The following is a 19100-nucleotide window of genomic DNA, read 5'->3' on the forward strand; positions in this document are numbered from 1 at the left end:
CAGCTCCATCCCCATCTTGGTGATGGGGTCACCATCAGAGTGCTACTCTTGCCAGTTGTTGAAATGGTATGGAAGACAATGCAATACCCACAAGGTTGACCAGAACAGCCACAATGATTCCTTCAATCTCAGCAGGTGGGGGTGGGGATGCTATCGCAGTCATACAAGTCGCTGCTGGAAGCTGCTCTTGTATGTAGAGGATCATGTTACATCTTTCCAGGGGTTTAACAAGCATACAGAGATGCCGATGGCTTGGGACACACATGAACTAGACCTGAATACAAAGCAACACCTCTTCCTTGCCTGCCCTTATTTATCTCTCTTTGCAAATACTTGATCAAGGAAAGCAAAACCAGCAACAAAATCACCATCAGGTTGAGCCCAACCCTAAACGACCTCGGCCCAGTATACCTGAAGGATTGTCTCCACCCCCAACGTTCAGCCCAGACACTGAAGTTCAGCTGCTAGGGCCTTCTGGGAGTTCCCTCACTGCAAGAAGCGAAGCCACAGGGAACAAGGCAGAGAGTGTTCTCAGTGGTGGTGGCGCCCGCCTTGTAAAACACCCTCCCATCAAATGTCAAGGAAATAAACAGCTACAGTGGTACCTCGGGTTAAGTACTTAATTTGTTCCGGAGGTCCGTTCTTAACCTGAAACTGTTCTTAACCTGAAGCACCACTTTAGCTAATGGGGCCTCCCACTGCTGCCGTGCCGCCAGAGCACGATTTCTGTTCTCATCCTGAAGCAAAGTTCTTAACCCGAGGTACTATTTCTGGGTTAGAAGAGTCTGTAACCTGAAGCGTATGTAACCTGAAGTGTATGTAACTGGAGGTACCACTGTATCTGACTTTTAGAAGACATCTGAAGGCAGCCCTGTTTAGGGAAGTTTTTAATGTTTGATGTTTTATCATGTTTTTAATATTCTGTTGGAAGTCACCCAGAGTGGCTGGGGAAACCCAGCCAGATGGGCAGGGAATAAATAATAAACTATTATTATATTTTGCTGGCTGGGCCAGAGCAGAAAATGATCCCTGCCCCCCATCCAATTCCAAATCAAGGTACGTTAATACCCAATGACAATCAAGTTATTTCCGCCACAGAGGCAGAATCAATCCACAAGGGCCTCTTCCCAGGAGTAAGAAAAGCAGTCAGTGAGTGATCCCACAGGTTTTAATAATTACTTTGGAGTGTATTAGCTGTAAAATGCAGCTTAAGCATAAACAGAAACTGTCATTTAAACTGTGCTGTCATTTAAATCAGTAGTACAGTCCCATTTTATCCCAATTTGCACATTGCTTTATTTTTTTTAAAAAATGCTTTGGGTTTTTTGCTTTCTCTTTTAGGCTAAGGACAATTATAGGCTCACAAGCCACCACCCACAGAGCAACTTCAAAACAGGTTAGAAACGTCTATTCTTTCGTAGCCGATTTGTAATGTTTCAAAGTGCGAGCAGATGGATCTGTGGCCTTGATCCACTTCGGCATCCAGTAGTGAGGGAGCCAATCGGAGCGGCCTGGAAAATGCTTCTCGAAGATCTGGCGGTAGTAATAGCCTTCTTTTGTTTTAGGGGGGTTGAAGGGGAATTTCTCCGCTGCCTTCTCCAGCAGAAGATCATCAACCTATGGGCACAAAAGGGAAAGAAAATTGAAACCGTGAGAACTGCAAACATAAGTCCCAGTTTTTGACTAGCTATCCAAGTTTACAACTCCCCCTGCCCAAATCAGTCCATGTCTTCCTGACAGATCTGTTAGAAATTTTGGGAAATCTGCTTGTTTGAAATGCATTTGGACACCTCTGAAGATACTGAGGGATGCATGAGGGATTCCCAAGATCAAGGAGCAGGCTTTGGCCTATGTCTGGATACAACAGGACACCAAGATGGTGGCTTGGAACTTTCAAAACTGCACTGAACTTTTGGTGTATTAGAACTCCCGAGTAACACTGGGTATGAGAGGCTGCCGGTACAAAAGTTACTTGCCAGCAAAGCAAGACCCGATCGATTTTCACTTGTGAAAAGGATGAGGAACCTGTGGCCCTCCAGAGACTGCTGAAGCCCAACTCCCATCATCTCTGAACATTGCAATGATCGGTTTTGGAGGCCAACAACTACTCAAAGTCCACAGGTTCCCCACCCGATTTAAATTCTTTAACACAACAGGCCATGGAGTTTGTTTCGCAAGCCAGCACTGCAGCTGAGCGAAGCATCCTTGGGTGTAATCTCACAGCTACCACTTCACTTATTACAAGTGATTGGCACATCTGCATTTTCATTCACAAGTGTAAGAGTGCTAGTTTAGCAGTTTTCAAGTAAACATGGGGGTTTGAAGCTGGGTTCAAATCCCTCCTCAGTTGTAGAGCTCTCAGCAAGTGATTTGGGCCAGTTGCTATATCCCAGACTAAGTACCTCACACAGTTGTTGCAAGGATAAAATGGGAGAGGGAAGAGAACTTGGTTTTTCATTATTAGGAAGTCAGCGTGGTGTGCAATGTACAAAGTGTTATACAGGCATCACCACCCCAATTTACACACATTCAATTCACACGTGTTTCTTAGTACAAAAAGTACTGGTCTGATGTGTAGAGATCTTTCCTATTCTACTGAGTTCAAGAGTGTTCTGGAAGGTTTCTTTCGATGTGTAAGAAACAGGCAGAAGGTTTCTGATGTTTGGGTTATTCCTTCTGGGAAGCTGAGTACAGATGGTTTAAACTGGTTCTGTTATCCTTTCTGTCAAGGTCATACTGACTATAATAGTCAGGCCAGGAGGAGCCTGGGATTCTCACTTTCTCTTTCTATCTCTTTGTTCTGGTGTAGTGTTCGGTAGAATATAGTGTTAAGGTTTAGTCTTATTATAAGTTATAACAATAATATTTATTATTATTATTATTTATTTGTACCCCGTCCATCTGGCTGGGTTTCCCCAGCCACTCTGGGCGGCTTCCAACAAAGATAAAAAAAATACATTAAAACATCAGTCATTAAAAACTCCCCTAAATAGGGCTGCCTTCAGATGTCTTCTAAACATCAGATAGTTGTTTATCTCTTTGACATCTGACAGGATGGTGTTCTACAGGGCGGGCGCCACTTCCTTACTGTAAGTTTAAATTCAGTCTGCTGCAACTAGATTTCTTATGGACTCTGCCAATCCTGAATGTATTGGATTTGTGAACATTATGCTCAATTGCCTTCAGTAGCAGTAAAGCTCTGCTGGATGAAGTACAATTGCCTCTGGTCTATTTTTTGGCTCCAGAACCACTAACCCCTCGAAGTGGGGGGAGAGACCTGAAGCATCTCAGCAAAGAAGAGAAGAAGAAGAGTTTGGATTTGATATCCCGCTTTATCACTACCTGAAGGAGTCTCAAAGCAGCTAACATTCTCCTTTCCCTTCCTCCCCCACAAAACACTGTGTGAGGTGAGTGAGGCTGAGAGACTTCAGAGAAGTGTGACTGTCCCAAGGTCACCCAGCAGCTGCATGTGGAGGAGCGGGGAATCGAACCTGGTTCACCAGATTATGAGTCTACCATTCTTAACCACTACACCACACTGCCCCTCCAGCTTGTGAGAAGACCCTCTCCGGAGCCGAAAGAGGGTGTCTCCTTCAGGCTCCACAGAGGGTCTCCTCGCGAGCTGTAGGCACAGCGAGGTGTTCCCCATTTATGTGGATTTCACTTATGCATGCATGGGGGCATAACATAACCCCCACATAAATGGAGAGTCACCTGTATAAATATGTGAACTCACCTGAAAGACACACACAAAAAGCAACTTCTATAAGTTTCAGACTTGTAGAAGACTATAAAAGATGTAACAGTGTACCTGAGTATCAATATAGTCTTGGAGGATTGAGAACCATGATTTCTTGACAGAAGTTAAGCCATCGCTGAAGGCTTCTTTGGGTCTCCAGAGTATCTCTTTAGGCAATAAGTTGGTATCTTCAAAGGCCTCTCTTAAAAGGTGTTTCTCAATTCCATTCTGTTAAGAGATACCACAAATATCAGCCACCAAAAGACTGACATTAAAATATAAAAAAGATTTAGACTAGAAACACAATCCGTTGTTTCAGAAGCAGCTCCGTTAGACAGTGCCAGACACAACACAGCATTTTAAGAATGAAGTTAGAGAGGTAAATGCCAAAGTCAATCATACGGTTTGGTGTATTAAGCTGGAATTCTAAATAGATCTCCCAGGTGAGACTCAACCTTTCATCAATGTGCCAACTGGTGATCATAGCCTAAGCCTGAACTTCTAAACATGCTTAATAAGGAAGGCGCCTCGCTGAATTTAATAGGGCTAACCTCTCAATAAACCTGTCTGGGATTACAGTATAAATTTCCTAGCCGGGTTATATGTGCATAGTTTACCTTTGGTGTTCTGAGTTCTGCTGGCAAAGACAGGTAATAAGCAGTGAACTGGTGGTCCAAAAATGGAACTCTCATTTCCAGACTGAAAAAGAGAAAACATCAATAGCTGCTTATTAAACTTATAAGTAGATGTTGTTTTTGTACGAGAATATATCTAAGAGACTTACAGTAACAACTAAGAAATCCTAAAGCCATTTGTAGTCAGACACTTGCACAGAGCTCTAAATGCAATATTTTTCCTTGTGCGACGTCTATACATTTCAAAAGCTTCTCACTGTGCTAGGCTATAAACAGTGCCACCTACCGGACAACAGGCTCTCTCGTCTCTTTCTTGAAAAAACCCCAAACCACCATAGAGAATCAGTGTTAAAGAATTGATTTCAATTTAACTTTAAATAGGGACCGTAGTTTGTTTTTAGTTCTTCCTGGAGACTCGTTGCGGATTACTGAAAAACTAAAAGGTACCCCAAGTTTGACGTCTACCATAGAAGCAATGGCAATGCATTTTTACTTTTGTCCCATTGACACTGCAATATAGCGTTACAAAGCAGACCTACCCATGGGCAGCAGTTGTCCTGTCCGCACGGAGGACATCGAAGAGGTAGAGTTCTCGGAGGAGCCTCTCGCTTTCCTCTGCAGCTTCTTCTGGGGTGGGTGCCTGCATCAAGGACATAGGAGAAAGATGGCCTTCCTGGGCAAGGAACTTGGGCTAACACGTGCAAACGTAAATCAGCAGAGGACACAGGGCTGCAGCATCCATTTAAAACTCATGGCATCCACCAAAGAATCCTGGAAACTGTAACTTACCCTGCACAGAGCTACAATTCCCAGCACCCTTAACAGACTACAGTCCCCAGAATTCTTTGGGGGAAAGTCACGTGCTTTAAATGGATGCTATGGATGTGACGTCGGTAGCACAGAAGTTGCCTTGTATGCAGAAAGCTCCAGTTCCAATCCCTGGCATTTTCAGGCAGAGCTAGGAGAGCACTAGGCAGAGAGCTGCTGTCAGTCCATGTACACCTGTGTTTTCCCAAACTTGGGTCTCCAGCTGTTTCTGGACTACAACTCCCATCATCCCTAGCAGGGCCTTCTCTGCAGTGGCTCCCCGTCTGTGGAATGCTCTCCCCAGGGAAGTTCACCTGGCGCCTTCATTATACACCTTCAGGTGTACTCTGGTTTCACCTCAGATCGTACAGATCTTTCGCCTTTTGCTCTCTTATTGTGGTGTGTTCATCTGCAGGCAAGAATGAGCATTATTTGAGAAACACAACAAGCATTTTACCTTATGAAAATAGATGTATCCTTGCGTCAACTCATCTGAGCCTTCTCCTGAGAAAATGACGGCGCTGTCCGTTTTCTCCCGTATGTATTTGGAGACCAGATACATGCCTAGTCATGGAGAGACCATTTCAAAAAACAACTTTGTTTGTTTTCCCAAACTACATCCTTAGGCCAAGGCTTCCCCTACCATGCCACTTAAGCAGTATCGTCTGAAGAAAGGCGTTTCAGAGATAAAGACAGGCGCTCGTATCTTTGTAAGCTTCACTTTATAGCAGGAATGGAAGGCCCATTCTGGAGGGGTGACATCAGGTGACTGACAGGTGGGAAACCCCGCCCATGTGTCAAAATGGGCCTGTAAGGATGGATCTGCTTCAACAGCACCTTCCTCTCAGGGGAAGAAGGGGGGAAAATATGTATCTTACCCACTGAAGCTCGTACAGTTGTAATGTCGTAGGTTTCCAAGGAAAGTATAACGTCTTCTAGTACCTGAATACCTTCTTCAGAATTAAAAATGACCTCATGATGTTCACTCCCAATGTAAGCTGCTACCTGTTAATAAGAATTTATATTAAGTGACCTGCGAAGTGGCTCAACTGGGATTCAAGGCCAAAGTTAAGCTGCATCTAGAATGAAGAAGCAGCTTATGGTTAGGCAAGGCAGCACAGTCGTACCTCGGAAGTTGAATGGAATCCGTTCCGGAAGTCCGTTAGGCTTCCAAAATGTTTGGAAACCAAGGCACACCTTCTGATTGGCTGCAGGAAGCTCCTGCAGCCAATCAGAAGCCACAGAAGCTGCGCCGGATGTTCGGATTCCAAAGAACATTCGCAAACCGGTTTGCAGCATTCTGGAGCCAAAACGTTTGAGGCGCAATGTGTTTGACTTCTGAGATACAACTGTATATACACCAATCTATTTATTTCTTTTTAAAAAAATCTACACCCCCAAATAATCTCAAGTCCAGGTCAAGAAAAGCTGAATTCTACTATTTTCCTTTTGCAAACCAACCTATTTAATTATGTACAATATAATTTGCTCCTGCTAGTTATGGGGTAGAACAATGAGTTATGCAAAGCACTGGTGCAAAAAGAAAAGCCCTGCAGGATCCAACCAAAAGGCCTTTGTAGTCCAGCATCCCAGGGTGGCCACCTGTATATTTCTGAGACGCTCACAGGCAGGGCATTAAAGCCGCCTTCCTGCGAATGTCATTCAGCGGTATCTTCTGAAGATGGAGGTTTCATGTTTAATTGGGTAGCCTCCACAAATATGTCTAATCCTCATTTTAAAAAAGACCATTACTGCATCTTGTAGCAGTGAGTTCCATCAATTAAATTATGCATTGTGTGAAGAAGCTCTCTGTTTTGCCTGTCCTGAATCTAACTGTACGAAGGCATGAACAACTTAGGCTCAGGATACCTTAACAACCACCTTACTCTCCTATGTCCCAGGTCTATCATTGAAATCATCTGGGGCAGCACTATGAGTGAATCACCCATAGATCAGAAGCCCAGCTCATGTCAACAACGAATCATGCCTTCAGTGTAGTGGGCTACAAACTTGCTCATTTAAAAATGTCTAGATTCTCAACATGAGGTATCCTGTGTCAGTATCATCTACTACACATTTTGGAAAGATGTTTGTTTGCTGTGTGTTTAGGCACACTTCCAAACATATTGTAACCAAAATTTCAATATGGATCCTGAGATAAAGGAGCAAGTTTTCACCTATGTTTGAGTACGACCGCACACCATTTTGAATCACAATGGCAGACCAAACCTTTCAAAGCTGTGCTGGTTTTAACCAGGGATTTCAAAACTGCACTAATTTATTGGTTTCTTTGATCAGTGTCAGGTATGAGGTTGCTGGTTCTCTATAGAGTGTGATACAGGTGAATGTGGAGCGTGTGCCTTCTGAACTAAAATAGTACTATACCTTTCTGGCAGCCAGCAGGTCAGGAGCATCTTCCATGCCAATTGCAAAGGTTTGTAATGGGTAGCGAGTGTTTCCTTCTTTCATCAGTTTGATTAGCATTGAAGCAACCAAGCTAGAATCCAGGCCGCCTGTCAAAACATCATTAGCAGTTATGCCTAACCAGGAACATGTAGCTTTCTGTGCTGTATCCCGCCACCTGCCAGTCAGAATTACTTGCCAAGAAAAAGTGTTGCCTGCATTTTATGGTCTGGTTTAATGGTTTCCATTAAATTGTTTCTATATTGGGGGGATGGGAACCCATGCACCTACAGTAAGGTTGTGGCTGTATTAGTGAAAGGCAATGGTAATCATAAAACACATTATTTTTTACCTGACAAGAGACAGCCAATTCTTCTGTGAGCCATCAAACGTTTTCTGACAGCATTTTCAAACAAAAGCCGAATGTTGCTTTTAACTGTTTCAACATCAAAACCTATCAAGAGAAAAAAAGATTCATTTATTAATACTCCACCTTTTAACCAAGAAGCTGGTGGTGGCATGTAAGTATTCCTCACCCTCTGTTTTTAATTTTCTTACAAGGTAGGTTAAGATGAAAGATAGCCACTGGCCCAAGGTGAGCTTTCATGGCTGAGCCATGGTCTCCCTGATCGTGGACCAAGACCTTATCCATGACACCATCCTGGCTCTCCATACCAGTGATGTGGCTCTCAAGAAGTTGTTGGGATCCAACTCCAATCAGCCTCAGACGTGGCCAATGGTCAAGGATTACGAGACTTGTAATCCAACAACATTTGGAGGGTGAGGTGTTTCCAAGCCGCAGTTCCCTGGGTTTGCACGTCACAGGGAACTATGGCTTGTTTAAAGCAGAACCTTCCAAGTATTTGAACCCAGCACTCTACCCACACATTGGCTTTTCGAAATCAGACTGTTTAGACAGAACATAAAGTTCTCCATCAGAAACACATAATTTAATCATGGTTTGATAATTCGTAGTCTATTCCCCATCAGCAATGTACGAAGCCTCAAGGCATCATATCCCTAGAACAGTAAATTTGCACCTTTACTAAGGCAGAAAGAAGACTATTTTAGATTTGCTGTTACCCGAGGGGAGATTTTGTACAGCGCTGTAGGCAGCATGCAGAGGTTCATCTTTAGGGCTGTGAAATTTCACCACTTCCACTGATGCAACCTTGCCATTTGGCTTTAAATCCAACACTTCATAGTGTCCTGGAGGGAAAGGGTCCACTCTGGGATCAAGGGACATGCTGTGCTTCAAGTTGATAAGACCTAAATATGTAACAAAACATTGTGGGGTACAGGGGGAGAGAAGGCAGAAATGGTGTTAGCTTTTGCCCATGTAACATAAAATATGCACTGTCAAAGCATCAGAAATTATAAGACATGTAGCAAATCTAACCCTGGGCCAGCACAAGGTTAGGAAAAAGATATATAGGGAGACAGTAGCTTTCAACCTTTGCAAATAGAGGAGCCACCTACAAGACCAAACTGCAACACACACACCCTATATATATATCTATATCTATATCATCGAAATCTACGAAAGCATCTATATCATCTATATCTATATCTATATCTATATCTATATCTATATCTATATCTATATCTATATCTATATCTGTCTGTCTGTCTGTCTAATATAACATGAAAAAGAGTGTGTGACTATGGGAATTGTAATCCATAACACCTGGAAGGCACCAGGGTACTGAAAGCTACTATTCCACATATACCCCTTTCTCTTCCTTTAGCATGGCCAGATGCAGATGACTTATATCTACAGTCATACCTCGGGTTGAAGTAGCTTTGGGTTGAGCGTTTTCGGGTTCTGCTCTGTGACAACCCAGAAGTAACAGAATGTGTTACTTCCGGGTTTTGTCGCTCGCGCATGCGCAGACGTTCAAAATGACGTCAGTGCATGCGCGGAAGCGGCGAATCGCGACCCGCACAGATGCGAGTTGCGTTCGCTTCAGGATGCGAACGGGGCTCTGAACGGATCCCGTTCGCATCCAGAGGTACCACTGTATTTTGAACAGTTTACGAAGGGGAAAACGTGCAAAGCAAAAGGAGGGCACACAAATTTTTTTTGTCTATCAATAAAGGAGACAAGTACACATATCAGTGCGATGACTCTAGTAAATGCAAACGTCTTTCTCTCTCGCCTGACCTCAAATCTAATCAAACCCTGCACACATCCAACCTGCTGAGAGCCCTGCTGGAGAAAGTCCATGCCGGAGGCACGATCACTGCCAGTAAGTGAATCAGCACTCATTAGTCAAGGCTTGTGGCCCTCTCAGTGTTGCTACGTTCCAACTCCCATCGTTCCTGACCACTGGCCATGTTGACTGGGGGCTGATGGGGTCTGACAGCATCTTCCCCATCCCCAGGAGTTAGAGCACCTCACTACACTTTTGTAGACGGTACCCTCTGAACTCGCCATCTTTGCAGAGAAACAGAATCCAGTGACGCACAAGCTGAGATGCATTGGTCCCTCAGTATACTAGATACCTCTGTCTCATGTTCTATTAAAAAAAACCAAAACCCTCCACTTTCTTCACATGACCCAAACCTGGAGGAGTTATTTCCCCAAATATTTGTGGTTCAGCCCTTGCCTAGATGGTGCCAATTCAAGTCGGCATGGCTTCCCTTTCGTCTTTGTTGTTTTCATACTCTGATCAACCGGAGCTCCACGAGAGGCACACAGATCCCTTTGTCCCAACAATAGTTCCATGCAATGCAGGGCTCAGGGGTATTTACAATGGCCCAGCCTCCACTCATTGTGTTTCCTCTGGTTGCTTGCTTGCAACAAGAGGCACCTTGTTATCCATATGAGCCAGGGGGCTGATCCCCCAGAGTCCCCAGTAACAGCCCCCTCTCCTTCTATTGCCCTGGTTTAGAGGACAGCCTCCTCAACAGGCACAGCTTGCTGAAGAAGAGCTGCTCTCTGCTTTACCTGCATTAGAATAGCTAACCCTTGTGCTTCAGAGTTTCTCTTTCTCCCTTCAGCTCTGATGCAGATACCCCTGCTGCTTCTCAGCAAGGAAATGTAACACATTCTAGCTTCCCTCTCTAAACCGGCCCTGCCGTGCAGCCTCCCTCCTCAATGAATTCCTCCTGCCTCTACTGCCCCTTCGGTTTAAGCAGACAATGGCTGGGCCAGCTTGACAAATGCCCATGCAAACTTATCTCTTATTTTTTTAACAACCTGCATACTAACAAATCTTGCTTGTTCACAATAAACTGTACACTCTTTGATTATTATTATTATTATTTATATCCCGCTCTCCCCAGCCAAAGCTAGGCTCAGAGCGGCTAACAACAGTAAAATAATACAGCATTCTAAAATCAATTCATTATAAAATCAGTTCAAATCAAATTGATGGCAACCATTGGGCTAGAGCTCTGTGAAGAATTACCAAAGGGGGGAGGGTCAGGCTGTGCCCTGGCCAAAGGCCAAGTGGAACAGCTCTGTCTTGCAGGCCCTGTGGAAAGATGTCCAGTCCCGCAGGGCCCTAGTCTCTTGTGACAGAGCGTTCCACCAGATTGGAGCCACAGCCGAGAAAGCCCTGGCTCTGGTCGAGGCCAGCCTAACCTCCCTGTGGCCCGGGATCTCCAAGATGTTTTGTTTGAAGACCATAAGGTCTTCCGTGGGACATACCAGGAGGCATATTTTCCTCTTATTAGTACTAGAAGCTCGATTCAGTTTGCTACAGGTGTAACGCTCAAGCACAGAGAGATCTCTATAGTACCAGGGTAGGGAAAGTTTTAGCCTTCAAGATGTTGCTGAACTACAACTCCCATCTGCCTCAGCAAGTGTGGCCAAAGGCCAGGGATGATGAAAGTTGTAGTTCAGCAACATATGGAGGGCCGAAGGTTCCCCACACCTGCCGTAGAGTATAGACAAACTTATCTCCAGCTTCTGCAGTGTGTGTGTGCATGGATACTGTGTGTGCTAGGCTAGTACAGGCAAGAGGAGGCTTCTGAGTAACTCCTTATCTCTGTCTAGACGCATCCCACTATGCTGAGTGAATAAGTGCAACCGTGTAGGGGTGGTGCTGGACAGAGAAATGGGTCTTCCGTTATTTATACTACTTAGTGTGAAAATGCATACACACCATAAAGAATTTGAGGAATGGGGGCAGAGGGAGACAGAGCGAAAACTGGTCTGGAAGCCATTACACCCATCTTAAACTTGATCACATCCTACATATTTCTATCATGGGATAAAACAAACAGAAAGCTAAGGTGTGCACCAAAACAAGGCACCAAATAATTACTGCAAGTACTGCTGAAAGCTGTCACAAATTTGGTCAAAGCAAGGTGTCAAGTAGACACTACTTCATTCAGGGCAAACATACTTTCATAAAAGTGAGATGAAGCAACATCTTTCATAAAGAGAAGAGATTAAACAATTAGGTTTATTGTGGCAGGATCAAGTTGCAGCAATATCTGTACCACATGAAGGCAATTTCAAAAGAGATTCAGAGTTTGAGGTTACCTTTGGCCTCGGAGCAGACGCCCAGGAATCCATCATCTGTCAGGACCTTGAACAACGGTCTGACTCCGTATGTATCTCTTCCCAGAAACACTTTTCTATTTGCTGTGTCAAGCAAAATGAATGCAAACACACCATCTAGCAGGGAGGCTGTTTGCTCTATTCCTCCCTTGTTGTAAAGATGAAGGATTACTTCTCCATCGACCAAGGTCTGGTAATCAAATTCAAACTTCTTCTGCAGCTACAAAAGAGAAAGAAATGAGTTTTTTTAAGAATGAAACCAATGCATATTGTCAGGCACACATGAAAGGAAGGCATTTTTACACCATAAAAGGGAAATAATTATACATTAACGTTCAAATGCCGTAGATTAGTTTTGTCAATAAGTGCTGGAAAGATGTGCAGTTGTCTCTTCAGAATGCAACTAAACCATCTGAATGACTCAAAAAGTAAACTAAGGTAGGCTGCTGTCTCAGAATATCCAATCTCATGAATTAAGCTTGGGATAAAGTTTTTTCCCCTCATCCTACACCTTTCACGACAAAATGCTTTGAATGCGTTCAGAGAAGTGCACTCGTGAAGGTTAAAAAGGAGGGATCCTATCAAATATTTCTACTGAGCATTTTAAACACGGAGCCAAAGCAAAAAATATTTTGTAGCACAAACTTATATATTTATTATTATATTTGTATGCCACCTTGCTTCCAAGAAACTCAAAACAGCAAATATGGTTCTTCCGCCCCATGCCATTCCATTTTGCTCTCATAATAACCCAGTTACTGAGAGACAATAACTGGCCCAACGCCAACTACTGAGCTTCATGACTAAGTGGGGATTTAAACTCTGGTTTCCCAAGTCCAAGTCCAACACCCTAACTGCTGCATCACATGAATGATGCTTCTGTACTAACGCTTTACAGTTACTTAAAATGGCCAGCCCAAATTCCCAAATGGGGGGGGTGTTGTTTATAAACAATTTTTATTTATATGCTGCATTTCGGCTCAAGTCCTTCCAAAGCAGCTTACAAAAACTCGTTAAAACAACAAATAAATATTTTGAACATGCAAAGCTAGCTCTAAAGAGATCATTGAAGCAAGCGTTGAGGTGGTTGTTGTCGTTTACCTTTTTGAAGTTATAGATTTCTCCATTGTAACATAGCCACAAGTAAGGGAATTTCTTCACCCGTATGGGTTGCATCCCATAGAGCTGGTCAACAATTGCAAGACGGTGGAAGCCAAAACAGCAGTTGGTGAATCCATTGACGTTCTCAAACCGAAACGCATCTGGACCTCTGTGGGCTATTTTCATTGCACAAAGACATTGAGCGGAGAGGCATTCGTCACTTCCGAAAAGGGCCCAAATGCCACACATGGTGGTATCTGCTCAAGGCTGTTGGGGAAAAGTAGCAAAGTTCCTGAGTTCAGTTACAAGCCAATGATCTCCAGAGCAAGGTGGGTAGCACAATGTTCTGCCCAGTGACTGCACTGCCTTCTAGACAAGCTTCCAGGTGCTTTGTGCCGGTGATGGGGAGCACCAAAGGCAAGGGGGCAGAACAATAAATGTACATTTAACCTTTGTTAAATTTCTACACACACACACCCTTCTTTGTCCTTCATCCAGGAAAGCAAGATTCATGGACACTTGCCAGCTAAGCCAACAGGAAACACTTGGAGGGTCTGAAAGTATTACACAACTATTCACACTATCCAGAGTTTTACTCTTCATACAATGAAGGGTGATAGCCAACATTTACTCATACTCAGAACAGACCCATGCAAAGTATGACTAACACTATGTATATCACTTTGTAACTCCAGTCTGGGAGTATGTTCCACTGAAGTCAATGGATTTTACTTCTGGAGCAGTTGTAAGTTTTACTCAGAGCAGGCCCACTGAAATTAATGAACGTTACTAACTTAGGTCCATTACTTTCAACTCTGAATAAATTGAATACCACCCACTCTATGTTTATAGGATTGCACTGTTAAAAGGACTATCACACTGGCACTCATCTTAAATAAATAATAATAATTATGCTAAGGACTTGGTCAGCAGTGAATGACAAGATTTGGAATAAGTCTTAATTTCTGAAGACAAGAAAGGCTAACATATGGGGAGTGGAGAAGACATGAGAGTATCCCTAGGGCAGACTTCTACGGTCTTACACTTTATACTCTTTTCCCAAACTACAGAGAAAAGATTCTAGTCATTTTGCAGTTCGGCACATATTACTCATAGAAGTTGAGAAGGGGGCTCTTCCTGATGTTGTTTGACTACAACTCCCATCAGCCTCAGCCACCCAGGGATGATTGCAGCTGTCCTCCAACAACATATGGAGGACCACAAGTTAGTTATAACTCAAGGGTAGCTATCAGAAGAGAATGTCTAACATAATCAAGGGGGGGGGGGACACTCCTTTTTCTTTTTGCTTGGCAACATACGCAAGTACCTGTAAGAACTGCATGACAACCAGACATTCAACAGGTGCAGCAAAACGAAATAGTCCCAAATGTTGCAACCTTTCCTGTCAAGCGGCTTGGTTGTCCTTTTCTGAACCTTTGCCAACTCCGCAAGGGAGCAGAGGGGACCACAGACCGTACACATAATTGCTAACGTGCTCACATCACAGATCGGTATAACGGCATTTATGACACGCCCCACAAACTCGTTTCCTGACGATCCCTAAGCATAGAACCTGCCTCTCACCAATAGCTACCACACACTCCGTCTGAATGCTGGATCTCGCCCTGCCACCCACCTGAGCTCTTTTTGCAGAAAGTGTGCCGGCGTGGGGCGAGAATAGCAACGAAGGACCAGGTACAAAGCCGGACTCCAAGAAAGTCTCCCCTCGTCGCTTCGCCCGTTACCTGTCGGTGATCCTGCACCGGGAAATGAAATGACAGCTCCGCAGCAAGGCAGAAGAGATTGCACCCACCGGCCAGCTCCGCCGCTCAACCTCGTGCTGCCCGCTTAGGACTTAAACGGGAAGGAGGCAAGCGGAAGCCGCCCGCTGCCTGCGCCGGCCTCGTGTAACACACAGGCGGATTTCATCAGCCCCGCGCTACGCTCCGCCTCCTGCTTGGGCTTCCCGGTCCCGATGGGCGGAGGCGATGCAGATCAGTCTGGGCGGGTTGGCTAGCGGCGTGTCAAGGGGGTGGCCGCCCGCTATTGCTATTACCTGTAGCTTTTTCGTCCTGCTCTTCTCACGAGGCTGTGTATATATCCGGTCTACCACCACCACCACCCAGCTTTGTCACCCCGCACAACGACCCTGAGAGGTTGGCAGTGCCGGATTTGCGTATAAGCTAAACAAGCTATAGCTTAGGGCCCCACTCTCTTGGGCGCCCCCCAAAAATTGTAAAGGAAAAAAACGGGATGTACATTTCCAAAATATAAGATAAAAAACAAATAAAATAAAACTTATCCTATGAGATGTACGTAATGGGCCCTACCTGCTAGCCTGCTCCCTAAAATATCACTGGTTTGCTCATTTCTATATATAGGGTGCCTACATTCTTCTTAATTGTGTTTCAGTTCAACAATTACTTTGATAAAATACCAGTACATATTTTGTTATGTGCAAATGGCTTTAGATACCTATTAGGTCCATAAATTACCATATAGCATATATTCAACACAAAAAACAGTGACAATTTGTTGTTGACAAAGGACAGCTGGACATATAAAGGGCCTCTTCAGGAGCTTAGGGCCTCATCAAACCTAAACCCGGCCCTGGAGGTTGGTCAGGGAGAGAAAGTCATGGATACTGATTTCTTGCAGCTATTTCCATCCCATGTCGACCCTGCGAGGCAGGGAGTGGGAGAGAGAGAATAATAACTGGTGTTTATTTAATGTTTACAGTTACTGAGCTCCCACCTTTGGGGATCCAAATCCTTCCACTGTTTTTAAAACGGGAAAAAGCAATGTTGGCATATTAAGATGTCACCAGGCTCCTTCCCCAAGGGCACCTGGTGGTTGAATGAGTAGGCAGCTGGAGCAGGGTGGGACTGGCTTTGCCTGTGATTCTCTTTCTCCGAATCCTTCTCAAAGAGCAGCTGGTGGTAGGTGGCCCTATCCCCACCGCCCCCCAGCAGCAACCAGCTCACGTATTCTTCTTAATCTGCCTCCCACTGGCATAAGGCACCCAGCTGGCTTCACTGGCTAAGTAGTGGGTTTGAACCCAGATTTTAATTTAGGCCAACACACCTGCTTGCTATGTACGTAACTTCATGGCTGTGATTATTATTGAAATGTTTTGTTTATAGCACTGTACACCCCGAGACCACATTCACACAACCCCCCTGCAAATTCAATCCCTCCCATCTCAGTTGCTACCAAGCCCCAACCTCTGCTGATTGTCTCCAATCACAGTTCCATTTTAGCTACACATAGTCGATAGTCATTATCTCATCTATCCTAAGCTATTACTATCTTGCAGTAAGTTAATTTTGTATTGTGCGGCTACTTACTGCCAATCAATTTTAGTGGATGACCCTACATTCTAGTATTTTGAGAGAACTCAGTTTACATACGCTGCCCATACAAACCACGGGGAGTCATCACAAAACACAGAGCAAAATTTAAAGTTCAGCAGAACTCTTCATCAAACTAGATTTTATAGACAGGAAGCAGGGGGAGAGGGGAGAGGGGAGAGAATGAGAAGAACCTTTTTTGGGGGGTGCGCTGAATGTAGCCGTGAGATTTACACAGCTACTCTTTGAACGCTTCTAGGCATCTTGTTTATTGAGCATTCATCCCAGTTTGTTTACAGGCAGGTTATACTTATTGTTGTGTATTGAGTCAAAGGATTTTATATCTGTATTATTATTGTCTGTAATTGCATTAGGGTAAAGTAACTGCCTTTTGGGTTCCAGAGGGTACAGCTACTATTGGTTCATTTAAGCTGCTGTATTTGGATCCTCTGTCTTATTGGTTGCCTCCAAAAGGCAGGACTGTGATTGCCTGATATTGTTCCCTCCAAAATGTATCCTTTCTAGCTAGTTCCCTGTCCCTATAAATGTAGCTCTCCCCTCCTCAAGTCTCAGTCTTGTTGCTTTAATAAAGAAGTGTTACTAGAGAACTGTCTCCAGCATGTTATGTCAAGAGAGCTGAAATCACAAACCCCACGTCACAACAACTGGCGACGAGGATGGGATCCGGAATGCTGAGGAGCGGTTAAACGCAGCCCTGCCTCAAGAGTCCGGATTGAAGCTAAGAACAAGACTCACTGGCCAGCTGAGAAGACGACCCTGCCCACAGGACAATGGAGAGTCCAAGGGTATTGGAGCCCTTCCAGCCATCAGGGCCCCACACGTGGGAAGACTACGTCGAACGCTTCGAGTTCTTCGCAGTGGCTCAAGGGATCACCGATGGCAGCAAAAGAAGGGCCACATTCCTGAGCTACTGTGGGCCTGAGATCTTCACGCTGGCCAAGGCATTGCTTGCCCCAGCGGAGCTAAGTGAGACATCTCTCAAAGATATTCTTGCCTGCCTAACAAGCCATTTAGCGCCTACTGAGACCAAGATGGCCCGGCGGATGGAGGCCATCTTGGCAGCAACGTGCTGGGGAGTCTGTATCTGCAGCAGCGTGCTGGGGAGTCTGTATCTGCATTTCTAGCTGAACTGCGGAAGCTCGCTCAGCACTGCAACTTCCAAGATCTGGAAGAGACTCTCCTGGATCGGTTTATCGGTGGTCTGAGCAGCAAGAAAGCCAGAAGACGCATCGTGGCTAAAGAAGAGGTTACCCTTGCTTCAGCCTTGAAGGAGGCCACCGCCACGGAGAATTATGAAAGAGAGGAGCTTGATGCCAGTCGCAGGGCCCCTAAGCCACAGATAGAAGTTGCGCATGCCATGGACGAGCTAGAGGCTACTCCGAGCCAGAGCCCAGTCCGTGGGGTCGAGTCAGTGCGTCAGGCCTGCACAGTGCACAAAGATCACTGAGGCAGGTGCCCTGGTTGTGGCGGAAACCATGAGCGGAAGAGTTGTCGTTTCCGGGATGCTATGTGCCGGACGTGCGGAAAGACAGGTCACATCGCCAGGGTCTGTAGATCGGCGGCGTTGGAAGCGACAGGAGCACCTAGACTGGAGCATCGCAAATCGCCCACAGCAAACCATGTTCTAAAGGACTGCCACTACGTAACGGAGATCAACGGGAGGGTCGTGCAGTTTCCAGCGCAAGGCAAGGCACACGTCAAGGTGAAGATTGAGGGTCAGCTGTGCGACATGGAGGTGGACTCCAGATCTGGATTCACTATCGTGTCGGACCAGACCGCGAGGACATTCTTCCCCAGGGGTAAGTTGCCCCCTCTGGAGCCCTTCCCGGCAACTTTGCAGTCATACTCAGCGGGCCGCATCCATGTCATGGGAATGTGTGCTGTGAGAGTACAGTTCCGGGACAAACAGGCGGTACTCAAACTGGTGATTGCGAAGGGCAGTCGCCCCAGTCTCCTGGGCACTGACTGGTTCCCCGCCCTGGGACTGAGTATATCAGGGCTTAATTCAATCCAAACCTGCCCTGAGATGAGCGAGGCATTATGCAAAGAATTTGCTGGTCTCTTTAATGGAAAACTGGGCTGTTATAAAGGGCCCCCAGTTGACTTCGAATTGGACCCTGGGGTGGCCCCAATCCGACTCAAACCAAGGCGAGTGCCATTTGCACTGCAACCCAAAATCGAAGCAGAGCTGGATAAATTGGTCAAGCAGGGAGTTCTCTCACCCGTGGACTCAGCTAAGTGGGAGACTCCAATCGTCACGCCCCTTAAAGCAAATGGGGAAGTCAGGATCTGTGCTGATTACAAATGTACTATCAATAAGGCACTCAGGGGAAACTCATACCCCATTCCAGTCGTATCACATCTGTTGGCTAAACTGGCTGGGGGCAAGGTGTTCGCCAAAATTGACCTGGCACAAGCTTACCAACAGCTGCCAGTAACCCCACAATCAGCGGAAGCACAGACTATTGTCACACATAAAGGGGCGTTCAGAGTTAACAGATTACAATTTGGAGTTTGTGTGGCCCCAGGGA

At 45.2% G+C, this 19100-nt stretch overlaps 1 protein-coding gene across 2 annotated transcripts; it reads right to left on the bottom strand.

Annotated features, from left to right (window-relative positions):
- Positions 1 to 1154: 1154 nt before the first annotated feature.
- On the bottom strand, positions 1155 to 15121 carry ASNS (asparagine synthetase (glutamine-hydrolyzing)). 2 transcript variants are annotated; one of them, XM_081882134.1, is made up of 12 exons: positions 14835 to 15121; positions 13199 to 13465; positions 12080 to 12317; positions 8668 to 8853; positions 7937 to 8038; positions 7567 to 7694; positions 6060 to 6186; positions 5639 to 5745; positions 4914 to 5014; positions 4357 to 4438; positions 3812 to 3967; positions 1155 to 1617 (listed from the first exon to the last, which is right to left on the bottom strand). In XM_081882134.1, the coding sequence occupies exons 2-12, from the start codon at positions 13445 to 13447 to the stop codon at positions 1408 to 1410; spliced, it is 1686 nt and encodes a 561-aa protein (XP_081738260.1). In that variant the 5' UTR covers positions 13448 to 13465; positions 14835 to 15121; the 3' UTR covers positions 1155 to 1407. The 2 variants fall into 2 exon arrangements, with proteins under 2 accessions (XP_081738260.1, XP_081738259.1); XM_081882133.1 differs by having other exon boundaries at positions 14944 to 15120.
- Positions 15122 to 19100: the final 3979 nt, after the last annotated feature.

This window comes from Podarcis erhardii (assembly GCF_964252035.2).
Source record: "Podarcis erhardii genome assembly, chromosome: 12".
NCBI classification, from domain to species: domain Eukaryota; kingdom Metazoa; phylum Chordata; class Lepidosauria; order Squamata; family Lacertidae; genus Podarcis; species Podarcis erhardii.